Raw genomic sequence first — 12,827 nt, 5'->3', positions numbered from 1 at the left:
TACTTGTTTGCATTTAATTAGGTCCTAGCCAAGTACAAGAGAGAAGCAAAATTAAATTGGGGATAAACCTAACTAGTCGTAGTAATTTGAAATGTTTTTTTATCAATTTTTTTTTGCCATGAAAAAATTATAATGTCAGTTTTTTTTTATAGGATAGATTTTGAAATGAAGGAGTATTATCAAGGAAAACTGACGGCCAAAAAGTAAAAATTGTTGTTCAGTAAAATGGTTGGAGGGGTCCCTGCATCCCCTCTTACCACCTGATTTATTTTAAGATCAATGTAGAGGAAATGAATCCTTGTATTCACATGGAACGTTGCTTGCAGGTCAATACAACGTAGTATTTTTCTAACATAGTTGTATTTTGAATCAAAGAGATGGAAGTTAATCAATCATATAATAATTCTCGTTATCTCTATATCATGAATGAAAATACATATTAACTCTCATTGTGTGGGGGTCAGATCATTATTATTCATACCAATAAGAGCGTCTAAAACATCCTTGTCTGTAATGTATGAAAAAGGTGTATATAACGTGACCGATCTAAAAAAAAATAGCCACAATACAATTCTGTAAACAGAGCATTACAGGGATACATCTAAATTCCAGGGATGGGATGAGGTGGCTAGGAGGATTAAGCATCCCTTGTTGACCGGTCATACCCTGCCCTGAACCTTATTTATTGATCAAGTACACGGACCATCCCATAGTCAAATTCAGGACAAAATAGAGTTCTATCAATTGGATTGAAATTCGCCAGCTAAACCACTAGCAAATTAAAGTTTATGCAAGATAATCTTGTCATTCTATAAATCTGTATACACACAGTGTATTGTTGTTGCTTGATCCAATCCAAACAAGAGGACTTTTTTCGTCATATCGCAAACCCAATGGATCAATCATCCCAATTTCTTTTAATGATAGAATTGACAGGAGATCCTCGTCCTTTTTGATCACGTGTATTGCGTGGTCTGTTCGACTACAGATCAGGATATATAAGAATATATCTACACATTTTCCAAAGGGAATAAAGAAAATCACTGATGTTTCTTTTGGGTGGTCCTCTGTAAGTACTTTCATACCCTGCCTCGAACCTTACTTGTTGATCAAGTACACGGGGCATCCCATAGTCAAATTCAGTATAAAACAAAGTTCTATCGATTAGTTTGAAATAAGTCAGCCAAACCACTAGCAAATTAAAGTTTATGCGAGATAATCTTGTCGTTCTGTAGATCTGTATACACTCAGTATGTTTTTGTTGTCTGATCCCAACAAAACGAGATAATTTTTTTCGTCATACCCCAGACCCAATGGGTCAAAAACTCCATCTTTTGCCGTTGCTGTAATTGACAGGAGATGACCGTCCTTCTTAATCCTGTGTATTGTACAGTCCAAAACACAAGAGATCAGGATATTGAAAAATGCATCCACACAGATTCCACAAGGCATAAATTTTGCAAATGACCATCCTTCTGGTCTTATGTAAGTGAAACGATATTTCCCTTCACGGTCTGTGACCACCACACCCTTCACTCTATCAGACACGACAATATCTCCATTCCGGTTCTCCGTGATGTAGGCAGGTTCATCATATAATGGTTCGCCTGTCTTGTGGTATTGGATGGTTTGGATTGGTTGTACTGCACTATTGTACCGAATGACTTTCACATCTGATAATACTATGGTGGGGTTTCTTGTATCATATCTCATCATGACCACCAAATCTTCAGTAGAGGCTGAGTGACAGATACACCATGGTTCCCATCCTTCTGTTCTCTTTATCAGTGTCGACTTTGTAGTATTGTCTGCACTTAGTTTGTTAATGTTCCAGTCTTTGTCTACATAAATCAGCTCTCCTTCACTGTTTACTGTATGTACACCGTAAAGTTCACTTACATCGAAAATATGATGTAGATTGTTACCTTTCGAATTTGTTAAAATAAGACTGCGTCCATCATTGACCCAAATCCTATCTGGTGTCATAAAAGAAATGTGTACACCACGAATTAAGTCAGCTACAGAAACATACTTCTTTAATTTACCATGTGGCAATTGCTTTAACATTTGTTCATTTCTTACTTGTCTCTTTCCTGTCTCTGTGATTTTGATATCAGCTAATAACTCAAAAATGTAGCCTGTTTCTATTTCTTCATAAAAGCTTAATATTATTTTATCAGGAGGGTCTATTTTCTTGGGGATGAGGGTCTTCTTTATGAACAGTAAAAATTTTACAGGTTTGTTTGCCAGCTGCTCGTATCTGTGCACATACACCATCATTTTGTGATGCTTCAATATAAAGCTCGTATAAAAGTTTCTTTTAATAGTATACAAAACATTTAGTGGCTTACTATGTATATCGATTAGTTTTTCCAAGTTTTCAGCTTTAATCGCGAGCTGTTTTTGGGTGCTGGAAAGTTTTGCTTTTATAGGTTTGGCGTCAGAATAGAGATCTGCCAGCATGGCCCGATTGTATGGGAGCCTCTCACCTCTAATTTCAATAATTTTCCCGCTGTTTTCCTGTCCTTGAAATTTGTAGTATAATTTGATATCCATAAGCTCGTGTCTTCTGTGCTTATAACTTTTATCACAAATTGGACATTCACAAGATTTGCATCAGTTTTTATATTTGCAGTCTCGATGTTTTTCACATGACTCAGGTATTATAAAGTTACCATGCTTCAAACGGTAAACAACGACATCGTGGTTTTTGGTATCGAGATATACAACATGTTTCTGCTTACAAGGCATACACAGATTTTGTTTGCATGACCTGCAGTAGAATTCTACACCATTCTCACACTGACAGCATTGAAGCACTTTAATCTGCATGGTGACATTTGAATTCATAATGTTATCTTTTATCTCTTGTTCTCTTAGGATCAAAATGTATTTTCAGGGTACAGTCTACAATTGATAAAAACATTTCAATAAAATTACATTTACACATTGCATTTTTCTAAGGAAATACGTACTTAAGATTATAATGGACGGTTACAAACAGTGAATGTGCTGACAAATAACAAAACGTATTCAGTCTAAGTGAATTAACCTGATATTAAAGTTTGGAACTTAATTCCACCTTTATTATTTTTTGATATGCTACACATACAGTTAATTTAATTTTTGGTTTGTCCATTTTCCTTGTAAAAGATGTAATAAATTAATTTACTTCTTTATTGGAAGTACAGTAGCTTAATGAATGTATACCTTTTGGAATTGCTAGTGTACTGTTCGTTATCTCCATATCCTTCATTCTTCCTATCAGAAATTAGTTCCTCATTTTCCAGAGGTTGAGAGTTGCTTTAATGTCATGTCATTTACCATTAGACCATTTTACTGATAAGCTGCCTGGAGGATAATTCCTGCAGCTGCCAATCAATATGACCTCTGTTTATTTAGTTTGATCTTTAAACAGACCTGGACGATTTCCAAATAAGGAAGTTAAGAGCAATAAAAGTGAATTGCTATAAATACACAGAATAAACAAGGTGATAGTCCTTCTGACCAATCAAATAATACATTTAAACAAACCCATGAGAAAAAAAAATAAAACACTTGTTTTCAAAGTTTTTTGCTGAAAAGACTTTTTGAGAACAAACTTTTTTGTAAACTTTATGTATATTTAAGAATTATATTATATTTATGACAATTCTAAATTGTGAGCAAAACGGCGCGAAAGCTTAGAATACGCGAAATTTATTATCTGTCACTATGAGGTAGCAATCCAAAAAGTTTAAATTACAGTGAAAACTTGACATAAATACGGAAAGTTTTTACAGTTTGACATAAAAAGCTTATCGTATGGATAACAGTCTTAATTATTATTTGAGCGATTACCGGTATAACAAAATCTTCCATGTAGGTTCTCGTATATTGGGATAAAATACAATCATGTATAATTATTCCCTTTTCTCCACATTTTACACCTTTCCTTAATTTTGCCCATATGAAGTTAAAATAGCTTAGTATTCGGCGCTCATTGAAGCCGTGATATTTTAAAACTATATGTATTCGATACGATAAACACTTGCGTGAGGTTGATCTATACTCATGGAATTCAAAGCATCATCTATGAAAATCGGACGACTTGGCAAAATTATAAATACCAACAGAGTATTTTCTGGTAAACGTTATAGTTGAACTTAATAAAAACTTGCTGGTGTGATTTATTCCTCGGGTGTGACCTGTCAGAAGGGGATGCTCACTCCTCCATGGCACCTGATCCCACTTCTAATGTTTCGGAGGTTCGTGTTTGCTCTGCTCTTATTTTGTATTGTTTTATGGACTTTGAGATTGAATACTGTTCGTTATCTCCATATCCTTTTTGAGGTAAAAAAAAAAAAGGCAGGTGTTAAAATATGTTTTGGAGTGTCAAAAAATGTCGTTGTCTGTTTGGACCAAAAAATAATAATAATTACGTGTACATGACGTATATTTTGAGCAACTTTCAGTTAACATTCTTGACTTCGATATTTGGAAATCGTTCAGACCTGTTAAACCAGAACAATATGTAAAAGTTTGGATGATTCTCAATACCTTAAAGCCTGATTTTTCATACTTTAAAGACCCAATTTATTTTACCTAAATGGTCAACGTACCAGTGATGTTATTAACCTTGAGACCCCCAATACCCAAGGTGTCAAAAATCTATATACACGTAGCAGTACACAGGAAGTCTGTGTTTGGTAATATGGGTCGACATTACGTGTTTTGTGTCTAGTGTAATTCTTGCGCCACAGTTAAATTTAAAGTGATGGAGAACCCTGATGTCATCTGCTAGATTTTAAATTCTTGTTCACCAATTCTTTTAATATGAATGCTTTTGTTTGATCTAATTGTAATAGTCAATAATTCAACACATAAGATAAACAAGAAAACATTGATGTAGCCATCAATTGTCGCCCGGGAATAAATAAAGAAAACAATGGATATGTTTCTTGATCATCAAACCGCTTTGATATGTGTGAAAAAAGATTGCGTCTAAATGATGGGGACGATAGTCGAGAATAGTTTGAAAACTTATAGTCGGATAAAAATCGAACAAAAACGATACCCTTTTAAACTTTATCAATTCCTCAAGTATATGTTGGCTGCATAAATATAAATTGAAACCAGACATATGCATCACCTACATATTAAAAAATGTATTTCGCTTTAAGAATATGAAATACGAACTGTGTACAGTACATTTTATGCGACACGTAAAATTCGATGTTCTAAAAAAAAAAGGGACCTGTTGTTTTTTGATAGTAAATGATGAGCAACTTTTTATATTCAATGTGAAAAACATATATCTTTTTACAGGTCAACTTTATGGAAGTAAATATATCATGTATCTCGTAATTTATAAAAGGAAAGAACATTGTGATTAACAATCTTTTCAATGTTTAAAAAACCTTTTATCATGAATAACTTCTCCCAGCTCAATCTCCATACACCAACACTTTAACTTATATGTATAGAGCAGCCCGGTCCTCCGGGCTGCAATAAATGAGGTGATGGAGGACATCCTTGTCTAACACCTTGAGTTATCTTGAAAAAGAAGGGAGATTATCTACTATCAATTAAACAGCTGTTATATCTGAACATCAGATGCGTTTCCACTGGCGTATCCCTTTCCGAATCAAAAAGTTCTAAAACTGTATCTAAATATAACTGTATCAAAAGCTTTCTTAAATCTGCTAACAAAATGAGTCCAGGAATATTTTTTTATACTTGTGTAGTCAATCAGATCTGCAATACTTCTTATATTTTCTCCTTTGCATCTATTTTCAATGAAATCTAGTTGATCAACTAAGTAAGGCAGTAGTTTTTTTAATTCTACTTGCAAGAACTTTTGCTTACATTTTATAATCAAATTCAGTAATGATATTGGTCTCCAATTCTTTAATAAAGTTCTACTTTATCTTTTTAGGTACAAGAGTAATGATTCCCTTTCTTTGTTTTGAGGAGAGAGAAATAACTGCTGATTGCCTTTATTTTGCCACTAGATCTGCAGAATTCAAACAGAAGGCACTTCCTGAATATTTACTAGTATTTGATTTAAATTATTTTAGATATTTTCACATTCATTTTAACTTATTATACCGTCACGTTCGAGAATCACCTTTAGTAAGTTTTGGAATTTTTTTTCTGTCCACAAAGTGACTAACATGTTTTTGATAATTATCTTTGTCCAAATTAGTTCTATATAGATTTTCAAAGAAGCTATCTTCATTCTATTATGATGTCATAGGTTTTTGCAAAAACTGTTATAAATTAATAATTCATACCCAATAGAACAATATCTTTTGGGAGAATGCTTATCAATAGGTATAATGATACATATTGTGAAGTAATTTTTTTTAAAATGTACTTTTTCTTTTATCAATCAATTATTCAATCTTTACAAAATGTTAACATTGCAATAACTCCTTCTCAGATATCTTCATTCAGGCATTTTCTTTATTGAACCTCTAACATAAAATAGTTTTCTTGTCACTCACAATTCAAAAGTATCTGATAAGTAGCAAGTGTTTTGGTATAAGAATAATGCATTTAAACCATTTTTACATAATTTTTATAATACTGTTTACAAAAAAAAATTTCAGAATTTTTTATGTTGACATATACTTATGTTTATTTATGTCTCTCATCTTTAACAATATGGCAATCTATTCCGTTTTTTAAAATAACTGATAAATCAACTGCCGTTTTTAGACTTTGAACTATTAAAATTGCGAGGGAGAAAATACCTTTATTAACTACTAACTTATCTATATTCTTATTTTTGTAATATCTTTTTCTCCTTAGACAACAATTACTTTGCAGGCATTTCTCCCTCTTCATAACATTTTGCCTAAGATCTTAATATCATGCCCCTTTTTTAGGTACGTTAATACATTCAATTTTTCTTTTATTTTGGATGAGACCGTATAAACCGAGGCCCCGTGTCGCAGTAGATGCTGACACGAAAAAGATCCCTCCCTGCTCATGGAACTGAGTGCCGAGTGAGTAAAGGGCAAATTTTGCAGCTCTCCACCGGCAAGTGGTAGCGTCTCCATATTAGTGAAAAATTCTCGAGAGGGACGTTAAACAACATACATCAATAATTAATGAGGCTTCTTCTAGCTGTCGACTTTTCTTTGCTTTCAATTTTGAATATTAAACAATAAACCCTTAAATCAAACTTAATTGTGTCCCAATTTAATTGATGGTCATTCAATCTGTATACTTCTCTTTTAAACAATTGATAAGTTCTTTCATTTTCTTCACAGAATTCTCATCTCCTAATAAAGATATTTCCGTAATTTTGTCATTTCCATTATTTAGAAGTTTGAGAGCTAGCGTAATTGTATTGTGAAGACACCGAGTTAATTGTTTAATTGTACTCAGGTATTTTTAATATGTTTCAAGTTTTTATCATTTATTAAAGTTTTCAAGAGTAATATATAAGTCAGAAAGTAAATTTTCATGGTTCTAAACAACAGTGTTGTTAAACTCTTTCCTAAACTAAACAGACCCTACGTTTTATATACAGGATACTGCCTACTATTACTATTATGGCTGTATATATGAAGTGTGGTAAAACCTTTACACCTCATGTAACCAGGTAAGATTGATTGGGTGTATTTGTTTGTTTGTTTTCAATGGAGGATATGGAGATAACGAACAGTTTACAATCTCAAAGTCCATAAAACAATACAAACTTAGAGCAGAGAAAACACAGACCCCTGAAACATCAGAGGTGGGATCAGGTTCCATGGAGGAGTGAGCATCCCCTGCCGACCGGTCACACCCGCCGTGCGCTCCTTGTCATGATAAGGAAATAACGGAAAAAATCCGTCGTCAATTCAGTGTATAAATAATGGACTAACAATTGGTATGAAAAACGTCAGTCAGCATTGACTCAATGATAAATTGTATTTGCTGATAAGGTCATTGTAACAACCATAGAACTTACGAAATGATGACTTTAAACGAGACTGTTGACATTCTTGTTTCGTCCACTTGCTTGTCAATAACTTACCTCGTTTCAGAAATTTTTGCGTATCGAATCAACTGAGATATATATACTCTGTATGCAGGTGATGAAGGTATATTGCTGCATAAATAGGGGAAGTTGACGATAGAAAATTAAAGTCATCACGTTTATCATATAGCTTGGTTGTTAGATTACCATTACTGTCTTCTTCAAGTAAAATGTTCAAGTATGAAACAGAAGTGTCTGACTCTGTGGTATCTTTTATCTCAAGATTACCAGGATATATCGTATCGAAGTAGGAATGAAATTACCATTATTAATTAACAATACGTCGTCGACATATCTAAATGTCGAGTTGAAGGTCACAGCAAGTGTTTTCTTTTTCATGCATAAGATTTTGCATAAATTCTGCTTAATGTGAATATAAAAAATAGTCTGCTAAATACGGAGTGCAATTTGTACCCATGGGAATTCCAATATATTGTTGGAATACCTGGTCTCCAAAAACCACATAGATATTTTCAATCAGAAACTCAAGCATCTTCTTGATGTCAACTTCAGAATACTTATGTGTGCAATCAGAATCTGTTTTAACAAAATAATTTTGCAAATGACCAATGACGAGGTAAGTAAATTTACGAGTTCCATTTTTATTGAAGAAGCAGCTGTCCTTGATATCAAAAAGCCTGGATTTTAATTTGTCCTGGGGAATTGTTGTGTATTAAGTTGAAAAGTCGTAAGTTTTTAAGCTGTTGATTTTTGTAATGTCCTGAAATATGTATTTCATGTGTTATTGCATGGTTCATGTTGTGGACGTACTATTTTCTTTTAATGTTTGTTTTATTTGCATTTTGTTTCGTCTCAAGAAAATGCTCAATCCGACTTTCGCTTCCTTTCCAATCTGACCGAAACGAAGAGCCTCGATTTCATTTTCAAAATAACGAATCCGATCCAAAAATTAATAATTATGATGACTTTAAAATATTAGATAAACGTTTTGCTTTTAATCGAATACATTAACCAGTAAATTATCTGAAGGTAAAACTCGTGTTCATTATTACCCTAGGGGCCATGCTTTGACAAATCTTAATTGTGTCATATATTTCTGTGTAAAACTTTGATCATCCTTTGTGGCCTCGCCCTACCCACGGGGATCATGGTTTGAACAAACTTGAATCTACACTACCTGAGCATGCTTCCATATAAATATGATAAATTATGAGGATGTCCCCACATAAGTTTCAACTTTCCTGGCATAGTGCTTCTTAAGAAGAAGATTTTTTTAAACAAGAGGCCCATGGGCCACATCGCTCAGAATGATGTCAGAAGTTTTGACAATTTTGTTCTTTACCAGATTTCCCCCTTGTAATACATATTGAGACCCCACTCTACCATACGATCATAATTAAAATATTTTGAAATTAACACTACCCAGGAATGCTTCCATGTGCACATAAGTTTCAGTTTTTCTGGCCCAGTGGTTCTTGAGGAGAAGGTTTTCAAAGATTATCCGATATATTTCTATGTAAAACTTTGATTCCCCATTGTGGCCCCGCCCTACCCCCGGGGATCAGGAATTGAACAATTCAAATTCTACACTAACCCAAGGATGCTTCCACATAATTTTCAGTTTTTCTGGACCAATGGTTCTTGAGAAGAAGATTTTCAAAGACTTTTCCTATATATTTCTATGTAAAACTTTGATTCCCCATTGTGGCCCCGCCCTTCTCCTGGGGGTCAGAATTTGAACAATTAAAATCTACACTACCTCAGGATGCTTCCACATAAGTTTAAATTTTTCTGGCCAAGTGGTTCTTGAGAAGAATATTTTTTAATGACCCCACCCTATTTTTGTCTTTTCTTGATTATCTCCCCTTGTGAGGGGACTTGGCCCTTCATTTTTACAATTTTAATTTCCTAATTAATGATTTTTCCTATATATTTTTATGTAAAACTTTGATTCCCCATTGTGGCCCCGCCCTACCCCTGGGGATCAGGATTTGAACAACTTAGAATCTACACTACCCCAGAACGCTTCTTCGTAAGTTTCAGCTTTTCTGGCCTAGTGGTTCTTGAGAAGAAGATTTTCAAAGATTTTTCCTATATATTTCTATGTAAAACGTAAATTCCCCATTGTGGCCCCGCCCTACCCCTGGGGATCATGATTGGAACAATTTAGAATTTACACTACTCGAGGATGCTTCCACATAAGTTTAAGCTTTTCTGGACCAGTGGTTCCTGAGAAGATTTTTAAAAAATTTTCATATATATTTCTGTGTAAAACATTGATTCCCCATTGTGGCCCCGCCCTACCCCTGGGGATCATGATTTGAACAATTAAGAATCTACACTACCTCAGGATGCTTCCACATAAGTTAAAGTTTTTCTGGACCAGTGGTTCTTGAGAGGAAGGCGAAAATGTGCAAAATTTACAGACGGACAGCTAGACAGATAGACGAAACGACGGACGACGGACAAAATGTGATCAGAAAAGCTCACTTGAGCCTTCGGTTCAGGTGAGCTAAAAGTAATTAAATTTTCACTATTTCTTAATTGTCTCCCTTGAATTTGGGCATGACCTCTTATTTGAACAAACTTGAATACCCTCTGAGCTTTCAGCTCAGGTGAGTTAAAAATGGATACCTGGATTTGTATGTATTTTTTGGTCTAATTTCATTGAAAATACAAATAATAAATTTCTAGAATATGAAGAAATCGTAAACCTTACACGATGTTCTAAATTCTGCCTCTCTCAGACCATCCTAATTAATCTATACAAATACTTTTCACTTCAAATCCCATTTTTGCGAGACTTTGAATAAAAATTTAAAAATAACGCAATGATCGAACTTTATTCATTTTACTCATTTAAACATGACTCAAGTTGTTATTTTAAATTTTTTGACAATTTGTTTGTATCATCTGTATTTTTAGTTTCTGTTTTTATCATCTGTCCTTAACATAATTTTGAAATCCCCTCAAATGACAAGATTTTCAAAGCTACGTGGTTCTATGTAAGTCAATGATGAATTGAACAAAAGGCCAATGGGCCACATTGCTCACCTGAGCATTGTGGCTAGGAAAAAATAGAAATTGGTTTATTATTATAAAGTTTAAATCCAAAAGTATTCCCATGACCAATCATGGCTTTGCTAAGCGTGAGAAGATTATTTTTAAAAATATTTCTTACATACCCCCGGGCTCATAATTTGAACAAAGTTGAATCTACATTACTTGAGTGTGCTTCCATATAAATATGATCAATTATGGCTTTGCTATTCTTGAGAAGAAGATTTTGTCAGAATTTTCTTATATGTAAATGCTTTAAAATCTTCTATGTAAAATTCTGATCAGTCATTTTGGCCCCGCCCTACCCCCGGGGGTCATGATTTGAACAGACTTGAATCTACACTACTTGAGGATGCTTCCATTTAAATATGATCAATTTTGGCTCTTTGCTATTCTTGAGAAAAAGATTTTTAAAGAATTTTCCTATATATCTCTATGTTAAATTTTTATCGGCCATTGTGGCCCCGCCCTACCCCGGTGGTCATGCTTTGAACAAACTTGAATCTATACTACCCAGTTATCTCCCCTTGATTGAGGTCATGGCCCTTCATTTAAAGAAACTTCAACCCCTTCACCCAAGGATGCTTTGTGGCATGTTTGGTTGAAATTGGCCCAGCAGTTCTTGAGAAGAAGTTGAAAATGTATCAGATAGCCTAGACCATTTTTGACAGTTTCTGTGAATATTTGTAAAAGATACTTCTACTTTAAAATGCGTCTTTTCGGATATGTTCTGGGATTTTGACAAAAAGATCCACACTATCTTCTTCGGGGAGAATATGAATCAAAATATTTCGTTTCATAGATCTTGATTTGAGATCGATTATTTCCATTTGATTTTTAATTAATGTTCTCTCCAGATTAATCAAAATGCATTTTTTTCTCTGAGAGACCTGTTCTTTTTTCCGAGTTGCTCGTCATCTCCATCTGCTTGTTGCTGTTTATTAGTTTGATTCTGTGATCAAACCCATCTTGTTTTCACAAGTCTTTCTTGATCTATGTCACTTATTTCCTCGGTGAAATTTCTTATTGTCTTAAGTGAATCCGTTATTTTTCCGAGGCTAGTTTGAAGACTAGGGAGTGAATGCACAACACTTATATTTCTATGTCAATATATAATTTATTGATTTATGGAATACCGAAGGTAAAGTGTTATCTTTTCTTTTTAAATCAATAACAAACAAGTTGCATAATTTACCTATGATCACCCATGAAAAAAACCAGTCTAAAATCCAGATAAACAGTAATTTAATTCATGCTTCTTGTGTGTGATTCTAATAATACCGGATTACATGTCTAATGCATTGTGGGAGGTCAGTTATTCACAAAGTTTCGACAGAAGAACAAAAAACTGGATTCAATGTTACTTGTTTATTTTATTGTGGTTGAATGCGTGAAGAAGGATACGGAGGTAACGAACAGTATTCAATATCAAAATCCATAAAACAATATAAAATAGAGCAATCACGGACCTCCGAAACATCAGAGTTGGGATCAGGTGCCATGGAGGAGTTAGGAATCCCCTGCTGACCAGTCACACCCGCCGTGTGCTTCTTGTCATGATCAGGAAATAACGGAAAAATCCGTCTTCAATTCAGTGTATAAATAATGGACTAACAATAAGTATGAAAAATGTCAGTCAGCATTTGACTCAATATTTTCTCACAAGGTCACTGTGTCATTGTATTGACCCCAGAGCTTACGAAATGATGACTTCCATTATTATAATACTTCCGTAATTATAAACGAGACTGCTGATATTCTTATTTCACCAACTTCTTGTGTTTCATTTCGT

The 12,827-nt window shown here is 34.0% G+C and overlaps 1 protein-coding gene across 1 annotated transcript; it reads right to left on the bottom strand.

The window, feature by feature from the left end:
- Positions 1–1,206: 1,206 nt before the first annotated feature.
- On the bottom strand, positions 1,207–2,280 carry LOC134258876 (uncharacterized). The gene has a single exon (XM_062741465.1). It carries the CDS (start codon positions 2,278–2,280, stop codon positions 1,207–1,209), a length of 1,074 nt encoding a protein of 357 aa, XP_062597449.1.
- Between the last annotated feature and the right edge of the window lie 10,547 nt (positions 2,281–12,827).

The sequence above is a fragment of the Saccostrea cucullata genome, unplaced genomic scaffold (assembly GCF_032062105.1).
Source record: "Saccostrea cucullata isolate Sc308-1 unplaced genomic scaffold, CSIRO_AGI_Scuc_v1 ctg1943, whole genome shotgun sequence".
NCBI classification, from domain to species: Eukaryota; Metazoa; Mollusca; class Bivalvia; order Ostreida; family Ostreidae; genus Saccostrea; species Saccostrea cuccullata.
The sequence above is the reverse complement of the archived record's forward strand: the minus strand, read 5'-3'. Positions and strand labels throughout refer to the sequence as shown.